Source organism: Chionomys nivalis, chromosome 13, assembly GCF_950005125.1.
Source record: "Chionomys nivalis chromosome 13, mChiNiv1.1, whole genome shotgun sequence".
Taxonomy (NCBI): Eukaryota; Metazoa; Chordata; class Mammalia; order Rodentia; family Cricetidae; genus Chionomys; species Chionomys nivalis.
The window spans coordinates 56,288,601-56,314,624 of record NC_080098.1 but is presented as its reverse complement, the minus strand read 5'-3'; the positions used below and the strand labels follow the sequence as shown (position 1 = coordinate 56,314,624).

Genomic DNA, 26,024 nt, shown 5'->3' with positions numbered 1-26,024 from the left:
CACACACACACACACACACACCGCTTTGAATCTTCAACAACTGTGTGCATTATGTAATGGGCTCATTAGTTATTGAGGGGAGGGTTTCCCAAAAGTGTTCAAACTACAGGTGGTTTTTGTCCTGTAAATTACAGTTTCTTACGTTTTGCAAAGCAGAGGTAGTTTGGATAAAGTCGATTTTCTAGATGAATTAGCAAATGCAACCGTTTTCTGAGTGGCTCCATATTTAGGTGGTGAATCAGCAGCTAGTCTTTGTGGGAGGGATGGCAACTGTGTATTATCAGTGACTCACTGACTGACAAGTCCTACCCACTCTCCTATCAACCTGTCACTCATTCCCAGCATCCTTTCTTCACTCATGCCCTGTCTACTTCCCCTTTGCTGACTATGCAAGCTCTCCACCCCGTCTCCAATGTTTTTCAAAGCTGAGTGCATCCCCTTCCAGAGGACGCTGAGTCCTTCCTCTTCACCTTCCTTCTTTTTCCTTCTAGAACTCAGGCTCTATGTTCAGCCATTTGGTTTTCCAGAACTCTTAGCAGTTGAAGGCCCTTTCCCAACTTTCAGTCAGTGACTGTTGTCCTTTCTCTTCTTAGAAGGGCCTCTGATCAAGCTCCAGGAACTGCATTAAGGACACACTTTCCGGCACCACAATTTCCATCAGGGCTGCTCTCTGGTCAACATCTTTATATGTCCCCAAGTCAAGCTGTGCACTTACTATTTTCCCTTAGAGTCAAGGAGGACTGTTTGCTCTTCATCAGTCCTAAGGCGATGTTTGCCCCTGAATTGTGAGGGATCTGACTACATTCCCCAAATTCTACTTCACAGAAATTTGGGAACTGAGATGCTTTCTTGCAATGACCTGACCCAAGCTTCCTGAAATCCCCCAGGAGGGAGAAGCTTGGGGCCACACCCATTGCTCTTAAAAGGGAAAAGGTGTTTTCTCTTCCTTTAATGATTGCTGCTTTAAATGATATGATGCTTGTCTCTATCAAGCCACATTTCAGATTCAGCTATAAATTTGATATGCGTGATCTTATTAAACAATTCTACTCCTACTGTGTTGACGCTATATCTTGGCTATTTGTGTAGGAAGGTGAGGAATGTGACCTACAGGAAAAGGAAGATGATCTGCTTTAGTCAATGGTTTCTGAGCATTCTATTGACATTAACAAAGGTGACATAAATATGGTCTTTGGGGAAGTCCACTTCCAATTACATCTCTGCAAAGTGCGTTTATGAAGACAATGAATTCTGCAGCTTTGCAAGTTAAAAACATTCCAAAGAATAAGCATTAACTATTAAGACCAAATTCAAAGAAATAAAAAGAAAACATTGATTTAAATTTTTACAGTAGTTCTGCAAAAATTTGTGCCAGTGAATTACTCCCCAGTTATGGTGGGGGTTATGACAAATCAGCTTCGGCAAAATTTCTAAATTTTCTCTAGTTTGATGTTTTTCATTTAATTCATTTAAACACATCTCACTTATTTTAGGAAAAGATCATTTAGTATAATCTCTTAACCTTCTAGGTTAACTACATAAAAAGTAACAGTCTTAGCATGAGCTATAGACTGATGAAGGTCCTTCGGTTTCGTCAACACTGATAGGTATTAAGAGCTCTCATATGCTGGGACATGATTTTGAACCTATAAACAACAGTTCTGAGTAAGACATGTTATGAGCACCAATCATAGATTGTGTACTTTGTTTCAGTGTAGATAGCAATGGTCGTTTCAGAGGGCAAACTCTAAGGTTAAAAGATGTCTTTGCTAAAGTTCATAATTTAATAAATGCTGAGGCCATTATTCATTTTTAAATTTTCCCATTATTATAATCGTTTGTGCTCCAGACCGTTATAGTGCAATACTTTATCAAGTGAAATAACATCAAATAGAGGAGCTTGAAGTTGCTAACTGTTGCATGACTCCAAAGAGGTTTAAGAGTGTTAAAAAAAAAAAACCCATTTCCCCTCATAAAAAAAATTTATATTCTGTCTCTTTGCTGGACTTTTGCACAATTTAATCTGCCTGGCTCAAAGTACACGTGTTTATTCTTGACTTTATCAGATTTTATCTATCTACTGGCAGTTGCAAAACTGGATCATTTTTTATTTTTAAGATAAACACTCCAGCACCCTCAGGTATACACAGCAAGCTGACTCTGGATGTTTAGTGAAGTTTGTAAAGTTTTCACCTTTTGGACCAGAGATATGAAACTGTGGTTCTCTGAATTCGGTCTGGATCTTTTACTTAGAGATTGTTAAATGTTTTCTGAATATTCACAGGGCCAAGGTTTTCTTTAGGAGTCTGATAAAGAAGGAAACACCCACAATAGGACACCAGATTAGACCGGGTTGACTACATACTTGGAATTCTCGGACTATTAAGTGGTATCAGAGCCCTGCAACCCCAAATTTCTTCATGTATCTTCTGATTAGGCCAATTTATTCTGGCATATTATTTTTCTTTTTTCCAGGAACTCGGTTTAAATCTGTGCATTGCCAGCAGCAGAGAGTAGACAGCATGGATAGAGAGGTGAGATTGATGCTAACAGTATTCCCCCTTTTGATAGTTTCCTTTAAAAGCAGCCTTTTTAGCTCAATTTTTTTTTTCATAATATCCATGGACAGAAAGTACGGGACCGCGCAGAACTCTGGCGTCCTTTGTAGCGCTCGTGAGTAAACGGGGTGATTAACGAGAGGGGCAAAGAGCATGGTCGCAAAGAGTCTATAGAAGTTAAACAAAAGCGCCTTCAGAATTTCAGGATTCCCATGATCCATACGAGGACCTCACTGTGCCTGTCCAGTGTTTCTATTTTTGATTAGATTTATAAACACAGCGCCACATATTTTCATGTGGCTTATCGCCCAGGGGCAGAATTAGATTGACTGCACCGAAGCTGGGAGGCTGGAGAGTTTTGGGCCGGGGCTGGAGGGAAATAAGTAGTGTAATTGTTTCTGTGGAGTGAACGTGGGACCTCTTCTGCTCTGAATTACACATGGCTCAGCCCTTTGACCTAAGCAGGCTCAGCCATGGCTGGCACAGCTCCTAAAGTTGCACGGAAGGGTCATCGCCTAGCGAGCTGGAACGTCATCCGTCAGGCGAGATGCCAGTCCAGGACTCTATTCAATTACGCCCCTTCCTGGTGACACGCATTTGCTACCACCTCAGCTTCATTTAACCCTCTGTCATATCCGTTATTATTTCATCAGGAAGTGCAACGAGGGGCCTCGGCGAATCCACAGGAAGCGTGGGTCTTTCGAGGGGTCTCCTATGCTTTGTTTGTAGTTTCCTAGATTTTAGGACCCCTTCAGGAATGTGCCAAAGAATTCTAATGCCAAAGATGATGGCGCTTTTGAACAGATAAAGTTTGGAGAAGTGTTGATAAGATATACTCACAAGTTATTTTTTTTTTCTTAGTGAACTTAATTTAAACTCTTCCAAAACAGGTGGTAATTTACAGATACAGCTCTTGAAAAAAATCAGACTGAAAGGGGAACAGAACTTTGAGAAGTGAGAATGCTACCTGCTGACATTTTTGCAAAGGTGGAGAATTCATATTCCTCAGACTTTATAGTGAGTTGGATAAATACACTGACCTCTACCTAGACCAAAGTCTGTAGTCAAATACTTGCATTTTGTTTTGGTGTCAGTAAACCACGTTTCCAAAGGCACCTTAAGTGGACTGCCCAGAGTTTACATTTAGACATTTGACAGTATTTCCAAAATTAATTCTGCTCCTGAAACAAGTTTAAAAATTTAAATTTGTGTTATTTCCTTGCTAATTTCCTAAGTAAGTATCTCTGTAAGTCTTTAAAAAGACTAATAACTTGGAAATAATTCAGCATTAGAATTTTTTTCTCATCTGAGGCAACACAGGCTACACCTTGATTCAGTTCTAAGTTATATGACATTTAAGCATGCCCTTTAAAAATGCGTAACGTCACTTTAAAACACTTATATTAACTTAAATAAGGGGCTTTGATAAAAGAAAATAGAGAAGCCCCCTACAAAGGGATCCAAACCGTAAGCGCCCCTCCCCCACGTCCTGTACCCCCTTCCCCGTGTTATTCTCATTAGCAGCACGTGTGTTGTTCCCCACGTGATCTAACACAGACTGCTCAGAGCAGACAGGTGCAAATTGCAAGCTTTTCGCTGTGGCTGTTTGTCTTTAACTTGACAAAGTAATAGACTGGGAGAACAAAACCGGGTTCATGAGGACAGTCTAAACAGGGACAGGCCAGCTGGCTAGGGGGAGTCAATGCAGTGACCCTGTTAAATCGCACCTCCGTGCCACTTGCCAGGGAAGGGCCTTTCAGTGTGCCCCCCCCCCCCTTTATTTACCGAGGGAAGGTCCTGCCTAACTATGCTCTGGCTCTGATGTGTTGTAAAAGGCCAAGGTGGGTGAGACCAGAAACCAATGTACCTGCTCCTCTCTGTCATCCTCCTCCTTGCCCTGGAGCAACTCAGCATGGTTAGCTTCCTGGAGTTGGACCAGATTGATAGTGCCTCTATCCATGTCTTTTTTTTGCCTGATTCATGCGAAGCCCTGGAGCATTGAAACAAGGGAACGATCACCTTCCTCTCCACCCCCACTCCCAACCAGATGAATCTGCTGAGCTTGGAATCTGCTGAGCTTGTCTGTTGAAAAAAAAACCAATTGTTCTACTAGAAAAAACCCAATTTCATTTCACGGAAGAGACGTGCCATGCCAGCTTCTGTAGGAATCAAAGGCGTGCGTTTTTGAAAAGGAACGGAGGACCCTGTCATCCAGACATGGCTTCCCTTTGTGACTACCCAGTGTGCCCTAGAAGAGTTGTCCACAAGAAGCAAGTCAAGCTCTGAGGTCTCCGACGCCATCTGACTGTGGGATCTGTCTCTGCGGATGAGGGTAGGGAGGCAACTTGAGCTGGCCTTGTTTACTGCTGGACAGAAAACAGCCAGACACAAATGAGGACTGACGGTTTCATAGAGCACAATGGCTGATCGCAGATGCGATGTGACTGCCCTGAACCGAGCGATGATCCGTACAGTATGCAGCATTCTCTCTCTGGCTGGTCTGTGCCCACCAGCCTTCAAAGGACCTCCCCGCAGTCCACAGGCACAGCTGAATACAAGCAGAGCTGAACAGCAGCTCTGGGGATCCAATTCCTTCCGACAACAATCACATTCTTTTGCAGACTTACGGATCTGGGCTGTCACTGGTTATAAACGAATGTGCTGTTGCTCACGTTGGCTTACTCCATCAGCGATTTCCTTTCCAGTTGAGAGTGCGGGCATCAAAACATATTTGGTCCTTTGTAGTGAAAAGGAAAGTCTCATGGGAAACTGTCCCTCTCTCAAACACTGTCACTTTTCCACAATTTCAGGTGTTTTTTCTTACTTTGTACAGATCGAAAATCACTGTTTCCTTCCATAGTATGTACGATACTCAGAGTTAAAATGAAAGAGAAATAGGTTCATTTGCACTTAAGAATATACATGACACAAATGTATTACAGGGTTGAGTGGGTTCTGGAGATCTGTATGATGTTGTGCGCATGGTTTATCCCACATTATGCAACACCATCATTGCGTGGAACACCACTGTATGTCCCCTAAACATTTAAGAGGACTGATCTCATGTTATCTTTTCACAACCCAATAAAAGGCATTACAATGCTAGATGAGAAACTGCTCATTTTGTAGATGTAGAAAGTAACTTTGCATTTAGGTATCAATTAAATAGAAATTCAGAGGAGGGAACCAAGCCTGGGACCTAGCTGTTGGAGATGTAGCTCATTTATCTAGGTGACTTCCTTTCAAAGTAAAGTCTTCAAAGCTTGATTGATATTAGAGATTATGTAACAAGTTTAAATGAATTTATTGCAAACAATAGCGTTTCCTTAGTGGTCATGGATGGGATGATGGTGTAAAGACTAGAGAAGGTTCATATTCGATGCAGTGAGGAGATAAAAATCTCACCAGGAGAGAGGTCTGAATGAGCAAGGGGTGGAGACAAGTGCAATTTACACCGCTTAAAGGTGCCCATGTGTAAAGAAGAGAAAAGTAAGGAAATTGGTGGGGAGAAGTCGGAAATCACTCCTCATTTCCTCTTAAACATGTGTTAGCAGCTAAGAGGTCAAGGAATACAAAATGTCACTCGGTAACCCTCTCAGGGGACCCGTCTGGCGGAGGGTGTACAACCAGACACAAGTCCCTTTAAAACACGTGAACTTGACAGAATCTCTTTGAGCCCTTTCTAACATTAGCGAGCAAGTGTGTAATTTCATTTGAAGTTCTTAGGACGGAAATGAGGTCTATCCATAGGGCCACATCCATCTATTTAAAAACACGTTTAACTCAATTGGAAAGGACTGAAGTGCCAAATTTACTGAACCATGTCAAGAAATCTAGTACCTGCTGCTATCTCGGGTGAAGGCTGTGAAATAAAAAAATCACACTTCAGCCTCGTTCCTAACAAAATGTCAGGATGCGCTGTGAACTACATGCTTCCAGGAGTTTACCTAGCTTTTAATGAACATGGTCGAACACTTTAAAATTAAATCAGACACTATGTCAATTGTGTAGCTTACTTTATATTGTAATCTATATATGTTATTTTTGTATTGTTGTTATATTGTGTGTGTGTGTCACAGAGCAACTCTGTGGAGTCAGTTCTCTTTTTTTACCCCTTTATGTGTGTCCCTGGGATCATACTCAAGTCACCAGGCTTTCATGGTCAGTGCCTTTTCCTGCTGAGCAGACTTGCCCATCCCAGCCTGGGTTAACTGGTGCACAGCTACAGTTATCCACCTAAGGAATTTTTAGGGTCTATACCAGATTCCATCCCTGGATGCTTTTTCTTCTAAACAGAGCCATAGTGCCTAATGCACAGTATACTCTATAGATGTAAATATGAAACATTGGGAATTCAGAATTGTTTTTACAAGATTTACTCTTTATTTTTAATCATGTGTATATGTGTGGGTGGATGGTGCGTACCCAAGTTGTCTAGAGCATAGGATTTCCTGGAACAGAAGTGCCGGGAGGTTATAAGCCATCCGACAAGGATGTGAGGAGCTGAACTTGGGTTCTTTGGAAGAGCAGAGTGTGTTCTTAACTACAGAGCCATCTTTCTAGCCCTGAGAAATTCAAAATTCTTAAACTGAGAGAAAAAGCAAACATTAAAAATTACTGAACTTTAAGACTTATTCTGCACTTTCTTTAAATTTCCACTGATGAAGCTGTTGATGGCTTTTGAAGATGTTTGACACGGGGAATCACAAGGTGTCCCAAGCTTGTCTGGAACTAGCTAACTAGATCAGTTTGGTTTCAAACTTGATACCCCCATGTCTTAACTTCCTGAATGCTGAGATTTCAGGTATACACTGCAAAAGCTGTCTCCAAATGGCTTGCTCCTAAGTGCTGGGATTGTAAGACTGTGTCCACAGGATCTACTTCCAAATATTTTTTTTGTTTTGTTTTTGATTTTTTTTCATGACAGGGTTTCTCTGTGTAGTAGTTCTGGCTATTCTCGAACCAGCTCTTGTAGACCAGGCTGGCCTTGAACTCAGAGATCCACCTGCCTCTGCCTCCTGAGTGCTGTAATTAAAGGTGTGTGCCACCACTGCTCCACCCAAATATCTTTTGAGTGAATTTATTTTCCCCTTTAGTTTGGTTTCTAGTATATGAAATAACTATAATACATTTCTACATTAAATATTTGTTTGAAAAAATAGATTCTTAGAAAACAAGGCCTTGGATTTTAGTTGACTTGGGGCATATTAATTAAAAACCTTTTTGATGTTTTTCTGTTAACTATTTGATAACTTAATTGCTCTATGATGCTGTAAGACTGATAGAAATACTTTTGAAAGAAGTCACACTTAATATAAACATTTTAACTAAAAATTGGATCATTAGACATCCATATAGCTCGTCACAGTTCTGAATATAGCCTTCAGAAGCATTATCACAGTCTGTCTGAGATGCAGCATTTTTGCTTCATGATACGATGTCTAAGATGGAGCACCCTTCATGATATGATGTCTGAGATGGAGCATCTTTTCCATTGTGATGCGATGTCTGAAATGGAGCATCTTTTCTTTCGTGATGCGATGTCTGAGATGGAGCATCTTTTCCTTCGTGATGCGATGTCTGAGATGGAGCATCCTTTCCATCCTTTGCTGGTTCCTACAGACTTCATCTTTTATGCCCACTCACATCTTATTAACTCCAATTTTTCATTTGTCTGAGTTTGAATATTTCTAGAACAGTTCTTTTAAAACTTAATTTGACAGTTACCCAGGATTATTCAGAACTTCTAAAAAAGTAGAAACTCTAGTTGTATTTCTGGCTATACATTTCCATTTTGACCATTTGTTATCCACACTAATATTAATGGGCTTTTCAGACATAATGAATTCTAGTTTTCCCTGTTGTGGCACTTCATGAAATCTTTGAGACTTCCCATCGAACATGACTCTCTTGTTATTTTGCAATTCTGCACTGTCTTGACTGATAATGAAATTTACCAAGGTTGGATTATATGCATTCCTGATTATATGTAAATCAATAATTATTTCACATACTGTATTATAGTAGTTTAAAACAAATGTGGATGCAACCAAGAGTGAACCGGCAGCACATTTAAAGTGTCGTGTGTGTGTATGTGTGTGTATGTATGTGTGTGTGTGTGTGAGAGAGAGAGAGAGAGAGAGAGAGCAAGAGAGAGATATGGAGATATGTATTCTGGTTCATGGAGAGATGTGCCTGTGTGGGTACATATATATATAGTATTTGTGTAGACACCAGAGACATAGATCCTCACCTCTCACCTTGAGATAGGGTCTCTTATTTCTCATCACAGTATATGCCAGGGTATCTGGCCCAGGCCCTTCAGAGATTTTTTCCTGTCTATGTCTCCCATCCTTCTGTAGGAGCTCTTAAAGACATGCAGCTCCACATTTGGCTTTATGTGTTCATCTAGGGATCTGAACACGGGTCCTCATGTGCTGGGCAAGCACTCTGTCTCCTGAGCCATCTCCCCAGTCCATATGAAGATTTTCTATACAGTCATTCCATTCCGCGAAAATGAGCGTGTATCTTAGAACAGTCTGAATGAATGCAAATTGAATTGTGCAAGTTTTCTAGTGTTCTTAATTTGTTGAGGGCGCTTTGTATTAATTAAAAATGATAAAAACAAAGTATTTTAATGTGACCTTCATTTGGCATTTGTATTAACTTTTCTTATCTTATTTTATTTAATTCTTCCACTTCTGATGTTCAATTAGTGTTTGACCCCTTTAGGAGAGATGCAAATTAAATGACATTTCAATGCCAACCGCCATCCCATATTTAAAATACTGTGTTAGTTGTGGATCATAAATGATGATCTTCATTCTTTAGCTAATTTATTCATTTAACAATTTCCCTCCAGAAGTTTCAGCAGAAGGCTGTGAAGCCAACTAAGCAGAAGAAATCCACGTCGGCTGAATTTCTGATGGGTGAGCCTTGCTTGATGAGTTATTGCTCATAATTTGTGTAAGGATTAATTAACTAATTACAGACAAATGGCTGTGGGCGAAATTTTGCTCTAGCTTGTCAGGGTGCAATTTGTAATTATTTTAATCATTTATTCTTTTTTTTAAGAGTTAATTTTAACCTAATTCTGTTTTGGTGACATTTGAGGACGATACACTTGAGTCTTTCTGCATGAGAGTTACTGGGAAAAATTTTCTGCTTAGCACTGGAATCTGTCCACCTGTTGTGTGATCTTCTGACCCCTTTGTTTTGTTCTAGTTGAAGAACACACAGAAGCTACAGAAGGTGCCAGGAATCCAGGTTTTAGCATGAGCAGCCCAGAACTCTCAGCCTATCAGACTCCGAAAGAGAAAGTTATTAGATATGACATGCTGGATCACACCCTTGCAGCTCATCGACAAAACTCCAGGCTGCCAGCCTCAGCAGGACCCAAAGGTGTGACTTCAGTTTTGGTTATGCTCACACTTGGTGACAGTTGCTCTCGTCTGACCTGGGCATCCTGAACAGGAAACCGACATTCTGTTCAGACATGCTTGAACAGCTTCCGAGGAGGCTCTGCGTGGGGCTGTGTGTGCGTGTATGTGTGCGTGTGTGTGTGTGTGTGTGTATGCTGAGGCCCTATGCTGTCATTGGGTGCAGGTGATACATAGCTTTGTGGGTGAAGAATGGAGAGGCATGAACTCACTCTTCTTTGGGAAGATGAGGTGGAGTGGCCTTGAGGTGCTAGAATGCTAAGACTCTTGGCTCTGGTGCAGACAGGAGTTTAAAGGATGGCACTCTTGTTTATAGGATGTCACCAGGCTAATATAGTTGACATCTCAGTTGACACCCTATTTTGGGTTTCAGACTGTAACAATTTTGCCCTTTAGATGAATCATATTTTTCGGTACAAAGTCTAGAAACACGTGCAAGAACTTACAAATAAATGAAGAAATAATTTTTAATACGTATAATTCCCTTGTAGTAATTTACTTGTAGGGAAAAGGTTCTTTATTTTCCGGCTGAGGGGTAGCTCTGACCATCATCTATTTTACCACTGTCTGTGGAGGCAAATCTTCTCTCTGTAGACACCTGTGGCTGTTCCTTCTGGCCTGGGAGCTGCATCTCTTCTGAGCTCTGATGATTCTATACCTTCAAAGAAAGAAGTCATTAAAACTTGCTGTCTTGGCTCTTATCTTCACCCATGAACAAGCCAGAAGACATCAGAATTTAATGACCAAATAGGTTTTTGAGGGAATAGGTTCTGGAGTAATGAAGCGTGAGCTGGCACAGATGTGTTCTCTGCTGGTCCCACTTAGCAGCCTCATCAGGATTCCCACCTGTACAGAGCAGGCCCTGCATGTCCCAGTAGGTTAGCTTGTGATGCTTAACTCCTGAGGCTCAGGGGAAATTCTGCCAACTTAGAGATGGCTACACTCTGTAATCCCATCATCCAGATTTGCCTGAAAGAGAAGCGGCCTGGTTCTTAATTTCCTTGCTTGGTATGTACAAGTGCATACTTCCTTGGAAGTCCATTACCCAGGGAGAAGATGAAGGGCTATCGCCAGGCCCATGCTTGACTACCTACTGTAAATTAGCCCTACATTGGCCACTTTGTGTACAGCATCTCCTTTAGTTCCATAAATCTCAGGAGTTAAGTTTCAGACAGCAAATTCAGCTGTGCAATCACGGCAGTCATAACAGTCATCAAGACCTTGTATGCCCTAAGCTGTTTTTACTTAATGTCCCAAAGTCACTCAATAACAATCGCTTTGTTCCAAGCATTGAAAGCGAAGACTGAGAAAAAGTAGGTAGACATGGCTGCTCTGTCCTTAGCTCTCTTGCTGGAAATTAGTCACCTGGCCAGAGATAATAGTAAGAGTCTGTGACACATTGTCATTAGTGTATGTGTGTGGGGGGGTGGGTGAGGGGGTGGGTGCGTGGGTGCACAAGTTTTATTCTGAAGTTGGAACTCTGTTGTTAAAGAAGAAGGGAATGCACACTGGAGTCAAAGAGCACATCTTCGCTCAGGTCCATGTGGCTGTTGTCTTGATCTTACAAACAAGGGAAAAGGATTATTTTGGCAAATGATGTCAGAGATTTCAGTCCTGTGAAACCTGAGTCCTGAGCCCCTATTGCCTTAGGCTTGGGCTAGCATAGTACATCACTGTGAGGGCACGTGGTGCAGACTCACTGTTGGAAAGAAGCAGGGAAGAGGGAGGTGGAGGGGCAGGAGAGAAAGAGACAGAGATGGAGGCAGAGATAGGCATAAAGACAGAGATGGAGAATTTTTTTTCTGTAAGACATGAACAAATGTCTCATCATCTCAGATAACGCATCAACAGTGTTATAATTACATTAAAATCCAACTAGTGAACCAGATTTACTGGGGTTGCTTATAGGCATATGAGTGAGCATTACTTAAAGGAGCATAGATGAATCAAAGGTACCTGCATCTCTGAAAAGCCCAGCCCAACATGGATGACAACTCATAAAAGTTCCATCCCTGGAGCTCCCTGTACCACTTGCCGGCAGCTTCCCAGGTTGGAGATCCTCCTGCAGGGAGCTCTGCACAACAGGAGAAACTCTTCTTCCCAGCAATTGTTTATTGTTCTTGTAACCTGGAAGAGGGCTCTTGTGAATACTGTCAGTTTCAGGAACTTCCTGAGACTTGAGAGATGTTTGCCTGCCAGTTCTCACTAGCCCCCTTTCTCCCTCGATGGGGGAAATGTTTCAATTGGGAAGAAATTGTTGTCCAATTCAGAAAAAGAGGATCTTCAGTTAAAAGTACATATTACTGGCTAGCATTAGTCCAATGAAACATAAATATACCATATAGCATGAGCCACAGAAGTACTTTTAAATTTCTAAGAGCCACCATAATAAAATGAGAAAAAGTGATTTAACGTTAGAAACATCTTCTTAAAATAATCTTTAAAACATCTCCAAAATAGTGTCCTATCAACCTGCAATCAATGTAAAATAAGCAGACATTTTGTGGGTTTTTTTTTTTTTTTTGGCAAAAAGTTAGTGTATGCATGTATGATTGCAGATCTCATTGCTATCAAGACCCACTTTCAGTCTCTGAGTATAGTCCATGGACTAAGGATCTGTCTCAGAGAGACAAGAATGCACATAGAATGTAATAATTTTCATAGGTAATGGTTGGCCTGATTCTGGAAAACAGAGAAAACTGATAACCCAAAGTAGAGCCAGGTGGAAACAGCCCAGGATGAAAAGAGTTTTATGGGAAAATCCAGGAAATGTTTAACATCTGCACCAATCTAGTCAGACAGTGAAATAGGGAGGGGTTTACCGTGTCTGTCCTGGAACGCAGCCAAGTTAGAAAAAGTACATTTGATGCATCTCTCCCCCAGTTTGGGAGAGCCTCTAAAAATTCAATTGCAAATGAGATGTGCAATTTTATGGTCTGTGAACAAGGAAGAATATTTTAAATATGTGAATTTAGAAACTGCCAGATAGTATAGAACACAACATTCCTTGTTAAACAACTTTAAGAACATTTTAGACCGTCTGCTGATGTGTTTGCTTAGACAAAGGAGAGGAGCCATATATTCCCCCCATGGTATTGGTGTAATTAGCACAAATTATCATTTTACAAGTATATCTCAGCATACTTGCCTCTTAAAGATACACTTTAAAGAAAAAAAAAGTCTTAGGTGATGGCAGAATTCCAATGATATTTATATGAGCTATCTCAAGGGAATAAAAATATTATTAGATAAAGAACAGTGTCTCGGGGAGAAAGTTCAGAAGAAGGGTTTTCTAAAATAAACTTTAGATAAGAGAAGATCTCATATATACTGTGACTTGAGCCCTGTAGAGTAAAAGAGCAAGGTGTAAGTACACACCTGTTGTGTAGCTTGAATGAGAATGGCCCCTCTAGGCTCATAAAGTAGCTGTTTGAAAAGGATTAGGGGGTGTGGCCTTGTTAGAAGAGGTGTGTCACTACAGGTCAGCTTAGAAGTTTCAAAAGCCCATGCTATTCCTAGTTAGCTTTCTCTAGCATATGATCCAGTCTCAAGATGCAGGATCTCAGCTACCGCTCCAGGGCCATGCCTGATGGCCTTTTTCTATGCTCTTCACTATGATGTCGTAGACTCTAACCCTCTGGAACCATGGACCACAAATTAAATGCTTTCTTTTAAACATTGCCTTGGTCATGGTGTTTTGTCACAGCAATAACAAAAGTAACACCCGCCCTTTAGAACCAGGTGGGATAAACAGCTTATAGTCTGCTTGTGTTTTAGGAGTTTGAATGTCCTTCTTCTCCACCGGTGCATCCCATTGTGAAGGCATTGTCACAAGCTTCCTTACTGAGATCTTCTCAGGGAAAGTCACAGTGTGTTTTTCAGCTGATGTCCTAGGTTTGTATTAGGCATTTTGTTAAGATGTGAATAGCAAATATTCAGGAGAGAAGGTACCACTCAGACTTTCTTATCTGCTCTTGCTGCACCTGGGGAATGGATGCTTGCCCTTTGTAAACCAACTTCTGGCTGATTTCATATTCTTTCATTTACTATTTGCCTTTCCTTTATAGGCAGCTAACAAACATATTAGTGTGCCACTGAGTTTCCAGAGAGACGCTCGCTCATCATTTTGGTTTTGCATAACTTGGGCTCTGCCTTTTGCTCTTTCCTGTGCACACTGCTGTTTAGGTCGTAGCATCCTTGCTCATCATCCTCTTTGCTCAATGCTGGTGATGTGTCAGCCTGACGTTAACTAGACTTCTAAGTAAGGGAGGTTGAAAATTAGCAGAGTTTGGAAAGGGAGAGAGGTAGAGAAGGCACAGCTGCTTATACTTTCAAAGAGAGTGAGGTTTGGCATAGGTTCCTCAGCCAGTGGAGCCTGGGGTTGGGTAGATAGAAAGGACATCTTTAACATTATGCATATATAATATGGATGCACTAAAAAGGTAGTTAATGACTGGGTTCCGAATGGCAGGAAAATGAAATCTGCAGCAGGTGTGAGAAAGAGCCACGAAAAGAGTTCAGACAGGGAGAAACAGTAATAACTAAGGAGAAATAGATGGCAGGACAGTTCAGCTAATGGTTAGTGACGTTATTGCAAATGGGGAGATTTTTTTTCTTTTAATAGTTCAGTTTCACCTAGGTTATTGTAATGCCGAGAAAGGAAAGGAAATGACTGAAATCACATTGGTGTATAACATAGGCTGTCCTTACTGTTAAGAAGCAGCTCCTGGGATTCTGAAAACTCCCTTTATATTCTGTATTGTCTCCCAGACATCTCCTGATTCTAGAGGAGAACACTGGATTGGTTCTGCCTAGGTCACAATTCTACATCCTGGATTTATCACAGGGGAGGAAAAAAACCGTTCTTCCAAGCCTTCCTGGCTTCTGTGGGGTTATCAGCCCATCATGACTACACATGACCACACATGATAGGGGCTGGAAAGAGGGCTCAGGAGCACCACCTGCTCTTCATGAGGAGGTGGCTTCAGTTCCCAGTACCCACATGGTGGCTCACAGCTGTTTGTACCTACAGTCCCAGGGGATTTAATCCCCTCTTCTGGCTTCCACAGGCATAACATGTAGCTAGTGTATGGACACATGCAGGCAAAACATGCATATCAAAACAAAATTATACACAATGGGAACAAGAAATTATGATATAATTGGAGAACAGGAAACAAAAGCATAACAAAGGAAAAAATAAATACACTAATCAAGAATCTACTTAGTATACCCTACAGCTCATATGTCTGGGATTATTTATTAATCACATCCTACTATTGACATAAACAAGCAGAAATAGTGTGGACATGGTATAGGAATAATTATTTGGACATTATTTATGAAATGGTTTGTTTATACTAACGGATATCACTAAATTTCTTTATGTATCTCTTTATTTTGAGTTCATTCATGGAAAAGGACATTTATTGAACATTTTATAGTTTCCAGGCATTATTCCAGGTGTAGAAATAGATTTGAGTGGAGAGAGACATATAAGGCCTTCATGATCCTCAGGCATATTACAAGAACAAGATCAAACTAAGACAATTTTGGAATTTAAAACTGGTTAATTCCAGTTTATTGAGCACTCCTCCAAAACAAAAGCAGTATTTCTTCACATAAGGTTTTCCCAAGTGTTTTATTAATAGCATTTCTTGAATTGAGCACTCTAGAAGCATGAGACAAACGAGAAAAAGTGTGTGCGTGTGTGTGTGTGTGTGGTATGTACACCATGACACAGAGGATTGAGAGATGGCTACTCTGAAAATCTGAAATGCTCTAACATCCAAAACCTTGACGCCTGATATCACAGTGGAAAGGTATACACTTGACCTTACTTGATGGGTTGTCAAAATACAGGCTCACTGAAAGTATGACATAAAATGATAATCGAGGGATGGGGCGGGATCAGTGAAGAAAGCTGCTTGGTACCACGTCTGACAACCCGAGCATGCTGGAAGGAGAGAACAGACATTCCCAACTTGTCCTCTGAACTCATCCGCACACCATGACGTGTGTCCCTCCCCCAATGAACACAAAACAAACAAAAAAAGCAAAAATAAAACTTTAATAAAACTATTTGATAAGGAACATGTTTGGATTTGGGTCCCATCCTCAATATATTTTTATAAAATATATGTACATATTCCAAAATGTGAGAAAGCTGAAATCTAAAACTTGTTTTTAAAATTGTTTTTATTGAGCTATATATATTTTTCTCTGCTCCCCTCCCTAAAACTCTTTTACTTTATGTCACTGGGGATTGACCTTAGAATCTTGCATATGCTTAGCAGCTGCTTTGCCACTGAGCTACAGCCCAAACTGGAGCACTTTGTGGGTAAAGGTGACACAACTGGTCCTCCTGGGACCCCAGTGAGTTAAGTTAAACCATGAGTTAGGGCTGAGTATGTCCAAATGGCTGTGGGCTACAGTGGCCTATTGTGAACAATGACTTCAACTGGAAGAATAAATGAGCTAGAAATGGAAGTTTTTATAAATAAATGATAAGGTTTGGCATCTTAGCAATTTGATAGGATTTTTTTTTTTAAAGAAGCATGCAATTTTCTCTAGATATTGGGTGAATTTTTCAAAAATTCTTCTTGGTCATTGGAGTAAAGGGTTATATGACGGTGGTGGAATTCTACACTGACTCCAATCTTCACTAAAACTGTGTCGTATTTCCCTTTCAGGGAATACCATGATGCCCCGTGAGAGAGACTGCCAAGAAAAGGGTCAAACATACAACATGATTTTGTATCAGTTTCTCAGGATCAGAGTCAAAAGGATTTTAGGATTATAGTTTTGTTATTTCCCTTCATGCTGTATCTACCCAGTCATGTCCTATGGTCTCATCTAAGGCACTTACCCATCATTCTTCGGGAGATCCTTAACCTGCTTGGTGCCAGAGGCCTTGTCAGCCCTCTGCCAACCTGTGTAACAGCACTTGTTTGGTGACCTAGACGATGGTCACTCCTCCTCTTCACTTGGCACTATTATGAAGCATACATGGAGAACATATAAATACAATTCTTGACAAAACCAAAGCATACAGTAGAATGAACAGGGCAGGAACAAGAAAGGTATCCGCTGGCATCAGGGTTGAAAGTTACACAAGTCCTAAGAATTAGTGTGGCTACAGCTTTAGAAATACTAGCAGGAAGCCATTTCTTCCCACATGGTTTTATGACGCTGTTTCATGAAGTTGTTTCATGATGGATGAGTGGTCATTTGTGGTTGGAAGAGCATCATTAATGTGTGTCGGATCTCAACAGTGGGCAGCAAGGCAGAAGACCATATGGTAGAGAAAGAAAATGATAGGCCTTCCCCAGAAGGTGAGCATGGTGAGTTCTGAGCATCTGCTGGTGAAGATCTTTCCAGAAAAAGATTGGGGTCATTTGAATGAAGGACAGGAGATGTGTAATGGTTGAGATTTAGGGAATCCTGGGTTACACTTTTACAATTGCAATCCTTGATTTATCTTCATAACACATGAATATGAATGTTTGGAATAAAAGTAGAACTCAGATACTTGAGTTTAGTTCCTTACCTGAACTGAACATACACTTGAAGGAAGCCATCCCCCCTATAGTACACACAGCCTAGTGATTTTGTATAAAATAGTTTACATTGTTCTCATTTATAGCTGTTTTTCCCTAAAGATGGGCAACAGGTGTTGTATAACATTTATAGAGTGTGTGAAAAAATACATATTTTTTGCTTCAGGACATTTTAGCTCTTATTAAGAAAAAGGAAATATATAGGAAAATCATTTGCTTTAGGTTTATTGAACTGACCTGAATTTGTATCTTTAGAAACCATTTGGTTCCTAAGTGATTTTAATCTTTTTCATTGATTTAAAGAACTAAGAATAAATTCTCTGGAAGGTATCTTACTCACTGAGATATAAAACATTTTACATAGATATTCAATGAGCAGAATGTTGTATGCTAATGTTTTATATACACTCAGTTTTTATGCAAATAATATGTACATAAATATTTGATTAGTTTGCATAAACAATTTAAATGTCCTTTCCTTATTTTGGGCTTTTTAAAAAAAATATGAAACACAGAATTCTAGAAACATTTCCAGTTGGAGAGGGTACCCTAGTCAAATACTGGAATTTTGGGAATGTCAATAAAACAGCAAATTCTTAACTTATTTTCTTCTCAAAAGACACTGCTTATCTATAGAGAGACATAGTCTTGCCCACGAAATGAACAAAGGGTTCATTGATATTGTCTTTGGGTATGTGTGTGTGTGTGTGTTCAGACCCACATATGTCCGTGTGCAGGTGTTCTTGCTCATGTGTATACTCGTCAATTCCAGAATGGATGTTCCATGTCTCCCCCAATCTCTCCCCCACTTTAACTTTTGAGATAGGGTCAGCACTAAGCTTGGAGCTCACCATTTCATCTATGGGACTGTCTAGTGAACTCCTAGGATCTGCCTGTCTCTGCCCCACCCCATGGAGAGGGTTACAGACACATCTTAGTGTCAAGGATCTAAATACAAGTCTTCAAACTTTCACAGTGAGTGTTTCCCCACTGAATCTATTTTCCAGGCCTATTTCTATTTCTTTAGTTATAAACCTTGAAGCCCACCTGACAAGCAAGTGTCACTTCTCTATCTTCTCTAAGTTAAAGTTAGGGAGACACTAATATATGGGTTTGAAAAGATTGTATGAAGTCTGTCATAGATTGTTGGTTAAAGATAGACGGTTGCAAGATATTTTAGTGGTCTTTAGGTCAATGGTGATATATGGATTCACTGAGTTAATATATACCAGTGAAATTTATGTCTCCTTATGATAAAAATGTGAACCTAAGAATCATTTCATAGGATGGTGAAAGGGGCACTTAAGAATATCTAAAACACAAAGATTCTGTAAAGTAAACCAAGAGTTGTGTGTACAGACACAGGGACTTGCCTAAGAAGCTCAGCTATATAGTAACCACAGAATCAGAAAGATGCCATTTTTCTGATATGCTAGTGACCTAATAGTTTCTTAGGAGTGGGGCAGGCTGCCAAGTCATTTATGTACATTCTATAAAATATTTGGTGAAATTTTAAAAATATGTGTGTTTTAAAATCAGAAGCAAATTTCTCTTATATCAATACAATTCTCTACGAATCTTTATTATGTCAGAATTTTAATTTGACTTCAATATGTTCACTTCCAATTTACGAAAGCATTTAGCACAAATAGGTTTTATAACCTTAGGTTTTTTGTGTTTCAGTAGAAATTACTTCTTAGTTTCCAAATCATTTTATTGAGAATACTTTAGGCTGTGTTTTTCATTTGTTAAAAAGAATTAAAAAAAAATAAACTTTCTTAATCTTCAAGTGTTGAATTGATCAAAATCCTACAAAAGGCAGAACATCCCAGTCATTTTGCTTCATGAGATAAAAAGCTGACCCATGAGTTACCAGATTTGTTGCCAATGAGTTAATAATTTTGTCTATACTAAATCTAGTGGAATTTTTCATATGGAAATAACATTTTCATTGATAAAAATCAACTTTAATGAAGCTGTAAGTGTAATACATAATCCTAAATAGTCCCAGAGCTATGAGACGGAGGACAGAAGGTTAAATTAATGAAAGTGTAACCAGAAGGCGGAGGGCTGTGGCTAAAGTCTAATGAGAAGCAATATTCTATAGGAAAGTGTTGCTAAGAGTCAAATTTTGTAGAAAGAGCATCTTCTTTGGCATGATTTTCGGAAGTCTTTTATATGTGTGGTAAAAAAGAAAAGTGTATTTAAACTTAACCTTTGAATCTCTGCGGTTACTTACACACAGGAAGCTCCATCCTGTTTAGGTGTTAGGAACTCAGGGACACACTTCAGTTCTATGAGGACTGGGGGTCCAGCGAGCACAGGATGCTTTCGTGCCGTGAGGGGAATCGGAAGAAGGCCCTGCAGCAATTATGCACTCCACAGCACTCTAGTGGCTTACAAGTTGGAGAGGGCCTCGGGGGGGAAGGAAGAATATGGCTCAATTAATTAGAACCTGATAGCAAACTCCAACTATTACCCTATTTAGCTCTTCAAATCACTGATATATAAAATACCCACAAGGTTTGGGGAGGAAGTGAGGCTAATACAGGACACTAGTTCTTATGTGCCTTCTCCGATTCTGAAATTCTGGCTGTCATTCGACTTAGCCATAGACCTCACCCTTCTTGTTATTGCTTCATTAATTGAACAGTTTCATCATCTTCGTAGCTCTAGCAATGCTTCATGTACTAAATTTACAGCTTTGTTAGGGTAACTTTTTTTTTTTTTTTTTTTGGTTTGGTTTTTCGAGACAGGGTTTCTCTGTGGTTTTGGAGCCTGTCCTGGAACTAGCTCTCGTAGACCAGGCTGGTCTCGAACTCACAGAGATCCGCCTGCCTCTGCCTCCCGAGTGCTGGGATTAAAGGTGTGTGTCACCACCGCCTGGCAGGGTAACTTTTTTAATCAATGGAATTAAATATAAAAAACAATTTATAAAAAATCGATTTATATCATGACCATTTTCATAGTTTAGCTTTTCCAGAAGGAAAGGGAAAACTCATATCTCTAATAATTGTGATGACAATAGACAAACTGATACAGAAAACAAATATTTATGACTCAGTTGTGAAAGCTTATGTAAACCTATGATTGCGGGGGCAGCTTTCCGAGCTACTCACCACACTCTGAACACACCAGAGTAGGGATCTATAAAGGTTAATGGCTCTTGATAATTGTTACGTCATCAATACATGACGTAAATGGTATCTTTTTTGTCCTAACAGCACTTTACAAACACGTCTAATACTTTTCATGACATGGAACCATACTGCCTTCAAATTATAATTATACAGTGTATATTTCTCAAGAACTTTATCTCAGATATCACTTTGTCCTGGTTAGTTTTATGTCAACTTACACAAGCTAGAATTATCTAAAAGGAAGGAGCCTAAATTCAGAAAATGTCTTCATAATATCTGCTTATAAGGCATATTATTAATTAGTAATCAATAAGGTGGGTCCATCCCATTTTTGGTGGTGCCATTCCTGGACTGGTGGCCTTGGGTTCTGTTAGAAAACAAGATGAGCAAGCCATGATGAGCAAGGCAGTAAGCAGCTCCCGTCTATGGCCTCTGCCTCAGGTTTCTGCCATGTTGGCATTCCTGTTCTGGCTTCCGTCTATGATGGACTACAGTGTGGATGCATACGCCAAACAAAACCTTTCCACTCCAGCTTGTTTTCATCGTGATATTTCATCATAGCAACAGGAACCCAAACCAAGACACCCTTATTGTTGTCTTACCTACTTTAAAAAAGATAAGAGAGTCTTGGGTAACCATCTTAATGGTTTGTGTTTGTATTTTGATTGATTTCTTTGAATTGTTGTTGTTTAGTTCAACATGTAATATGGTCAGGGCTTGATTTTAAGTGTCTATCTTTAGTAAGTAATGGTTGTTTTGAGTGGTGAGGTGGGTCAATGCAGAGCAATTAACTAAGTTGGGTGAGGCCTCCATTTCCAATGCCGAAAAGAAAAAAAAGAAGCGTGGGCAAAGGAGGAACGATGAGATAGGTCCTCTCAACATGAATTACCTTTCATTTAAAGGCGTTTGTACATTGGCCTTTGGAAGATCTCGAGTGGATTTACTATGATGGAACACATTTGAGTTGCACCGTCTTTCCACCACCCTGTGTTGTTCCGTTTTTTCCTAATTTCCGCAGTTGTAGTTCATGGATTTAGGTAACCTGTCCAGTATCATGGAAGTTTAGAGTCAAAATCTCTGTATGAGATTTTCAAGGTGAGAAACGACGATGAAAAAATATGATCTCAAATATTTTTCGCAAGACCATAGGAGTCAAATTAAACTTTGGTTTTCGAGGCTTCATTCCTGTAACATTCAAAGAGTATTCTAATTTGTAAAATGTTGCTATGTGCCTATAATCATGGAATAGAAAGTCTTTAGTTGCATAGTTATGGGCAGGCTTGTGTGCAATGAGTTTATGGTGTATCATAGAAAATATAGTGATTGATGGTTAAAAAAAAAACCAACGTGAGCTGAAGCAGGTGGACTTATGGGAAAAACAACAAGGTAAAGCCAGACTACCCCCTCCCAATACACACACACACACACACACACACAGAGGGGGAGAGGGAGGGAGAGAAAGAGAGAGAAAGAGAGTGCGATAGTTGCTTCTGAGTTCCCTTGCTATGAAGTTCATAATGTTGATAAGAGAGGAAGCGATTGCATCACTAAGTCAAGGAACTTGGATGCTTTCTAAAAACCTTCCTCTGCTGGGCAGTTTCACTCCCTTACTTCTCCCAAGGAATTGCTTGGGTGCACACAGGTTGGCTTCCTGAGCAAAGTTCACATGTGGTGTAATTTAAGAGCTCTGATTACGCTCTGTGATTCTCTGAGTTAAATGATAGGAAAACCCGATATGAGAGGAAGGGCAGAAGGGAATGCTTTCCTCCCCTAGTTCAGAAAAACAATGACAACAACACAAGAAATATTCCAAGTGATGCTGAGTCAGCCCTGCACAGCTCATTAGGAAGCTGGAAAGAATGATAGAATATGAGGAGTACTGCACACACAAATTTCCTGATTTTCTATTTTACACATCGTATCCAACTGCCTCAACATCTATGAGTGCACATGCACACATATAGGTGAGTCTTATTTCATTCATATGGGTATCCAGAGAGTTAACTACCAGCCACATAAAAACCTATTGTATTTGTATCGCTAAGTGCCCTACTTTGAATTTCTCAGTGGGTCTCTTCATTTCCCTGTGAGATGATTTAGTTATATCCAAAAGCATATTGTGAATGATGAGGACGTGTTGAGGAATTCATCCTATTAGTAACCTAGCTTCTGGTAATATACACCTGATCTTAAAATTGCCCCATTTGATTAAATCCTGATGCTACCCAGTGAAACACTAATGATGGGGGACTAGAACTGAGAAAAGTCCCAAGATTCCATGAGCCATGTTAAAATGTTTAGCTTGTTAGGTAAATAAGAGAAGTCAATGGGGGGGGGGAGGAGTGAACATCTTGATATTTGACAGTTCATCATTTGAGAATGACTTACATTGCAGCGAGGAGCTGGTAAGCACCCAATAAACATGGGAGGTGTGAGGAATTAGATAGACACAACGTGTCAGAATAAATTAATACCACACAATAGTGTGCCAATATCAGTTAGATATGATTCTGGGGCGCTTCATGAAGTTTATATTCTACTGCTTACACTGCTAAATAAAACTGCAAGTGCTTCAGAAAAATCGAGTTTACTACAAAAGTGTGCTCACTCTACATGCATGTTTTGTGCTACTTGTTTTTGGCCAGGCTTCTCTTTTCCACTGGTCTTGACCTGTCTATTCCCAATCATAAACTTCCTTTAGATATAGCTGTTCTCCAGGAATCCTTTCTGAAGCCCAGTTCCGCTGTTCTCCCCACAGACTGTGCCCTGCAGATAAGACCCATAGTGTTTTTGTCTTAGAGAGAAAAAAGATGTATTTGTTATTTTATATGCATGTGTATTTTGCCTGTATTTATATATGTGCACAGCATATATGCAGATGCCCACCAAGCCAAGGTCAGACAGAAGAGAGCACTGGAGAGATCCCCTAGAATCAGAATTACAGATGATTGTAAATACTGTATTGGTGCTGGGAACTGAACCCAAGTCCTCTGCAAGAGCAACAGGCACTCTTAACCAATGGACTATCTCTCTGCCATTTGTTTCTCTCTCTCTCTCTCTCTCTTCTTTTAAATCTAGACACATGTTTGATTCTTAGAGATAAGAGGCAGTAAGGTGGTGAAATCAGACAGGGGAGGGACTAGTTAGGATGAGAAGAATAAACTGATGAAAAGGCTCTAAGTTGCAACATGTGGAAAGGATCTGGGTCTCATGGTAGATTCTCAAGGGTATTTGATTAAATGAGTCCACATCATATTATGAACACATCCACAAAGCAGGCTCTTGCTAGTTACCAAGGGCATTGTTGATAGCAGTGAGGTCATGTCTTTGCCTTAATAGAGCTTGTGTTCACATAGGGGAGACAGGCAATGGGTAGTATATTATATGGGTACTAAGCATACAAAACAATATAACACATAATGTAAATATAATATAAAATATGAATTATACAATATATGACCCTTATAAACAGTTAATATCATTCAAAGGCATATTAAGGGGACCAATTCTAAGCATGTAAGATCTGTCTCTTGGTGTGTGAAAGAAGGTTCAGACATCTTTACTTTCAAGAAGCTACAGGTGATGTTCCACAATGGGAATTACTAAGGAAATTAATTGCTGGAGCTGTGATATTCATAACTCACTTGTTCACCCATGCACATGGAATGCAGCAGGAGCAATCTGTATAGGCATAAGGTGGTTCTCCCCCAATCTTACACTCATGGGTCCCTGAGCGGTGAGGGAGCAGTTTGACCAGCCTCTAAAGAACGAACTCCTTCATACGCAGCTGGGCAAGCCACAGCATCTCACTTAGAAGACTAGCAATGGCTTGAGAACTTGATACCAATACAGCTATCCCATGGCTTCTAAGGGGGTTTGTTTCAGGAACTTGCTTTACCATATCCAAGGATATTTTAAGTCTTGGAAACAAAATACCATCATGCTTCCATATGAACCTTAAATAAGACTTCTGCATGTATTCAAATTACCTGTAGATCACTTGTATCTTATATGATGTAGATACTGCATAAATGACTATTATATTTTGTTATTTAGTAGGGGGAAAATGAAAAGAAAAGGCCTGGTGTGCTCATTGTTGATGCAATGAGTTTTTTTTCAGTTTTTTTTTTTTGGTTAAATATACAGGTATATAATCCACAGGCACTGCCTGTGCACTTAGAGACTTTTGGTTGAGAACAATTAAATTTTGTTTGATTTTTCAAAGATCTTGAATAACTTGCTATTACAAATTAATTGGCTATTTTGGTAGCCAGGACCTTGAGTTTTGTGAAGTGGGTCTCACTGTGTGGCTGTCCTGGTATTGCAGTAGAATAAGGAACACGCCATTAACTTTGCTTTGATAGAGGTGAATTGTTTTGATGGCCTTTAGAGGAAACAGTTTCCCAGTACTCTCTGGGTGAAGGGAAACAGGTGGGTGAGCAAACCAATCAACACGTATGCTATCACAATGAAGGATGGCTGAACACCACAGGACAGAGGGCCAGCCACCAATCATCAAGCTTTATCCTAGGAGATGGCAGTTGTTGACAGATAAATTAGTAAAATTGAAGCACGTTAATTTTTCATCTTTATTGAGATCACATAGTAAAACAAGTTTCTGCTTCTGTACTTACATGAATGGAATAGAGATTGATTGGGGGGAAATAGTGCTGTTTAAGAAACAAAAACCCAATACCCAGCCTTGGTCCACATCAGAACCTCTTTTAGCCTTGGGAATGGAGGCGCAGTGTGGGTTGCTTTTCGTCCTGAAGCAAAGGCACCATGCTTGTGGCCACACCCTTGGTACATAGTCGCCTTTCTCTGGAAGTCAGCCCATCAGTAGGGGTTTTCAACCTTCAATGCCTGTGACTTCTGCAGTGTTGGAGCCTCGGGGCTATTGAGCGCAAACTACTATCAGGTGTGTGTGTGTGTGTGTGTGTGTGTGTGTGTGTGTATGTGTGTGTGTGTGGTGAGTATGAGACTAGATTCAGAACAGTGACCGTGGGTCCCTTCTTCACTACAGACCAGGTGGATGCTGCAGTGACTATTGGAAACAGAGTATGCGGGGAATGGGAGGTGAGAAATTTGAAAGGTGCCGTGCTGCGGTTATTAGTGTATGCTGAATAAAATTGCTGGATAAAGCATTTTTACCTCCTTCCACGTCACTCTAATTGACAGAAAATAGACCAGTAAACAGACCACTATTTTCTTCTTCCCTTTTTAAAAATTCCATCCTTCCTTCCTTTTTTCCCTCCTCATTCCTTTTTTTCCCTGTGGTGTATGTGTATGCATGTGTGTGTATGTACTGGTTGTATGGTCTCTGTATTC

General features: G+C 40.1%; 1 protein-coding gene across 1 annotated transcript in view; it reads left to right on the top strand.

Moving 5' to 3' along the window:
* Nucleotides 1–9,414: 9,414 nt before the first annotated feature.
* LOC130885536 (uncharacterized) overlaps nucleotides 9,415–26,024 on the top strand; it is a gene marked incomplete at its 5' end in the record, with an annotated part of 270,826 nt that continues 254,216 nt past the window's right edge. The window contains 2 exon segments of the mRNA XM_057787070.1: nucleotides 9,415–9,487; nucleotides 9,783–9,959. Coding sequence (XP_057643053.1) covers nucleotides 9,415–9,487; nucleotides 9,783–9,959 — 250 coding nt within the window.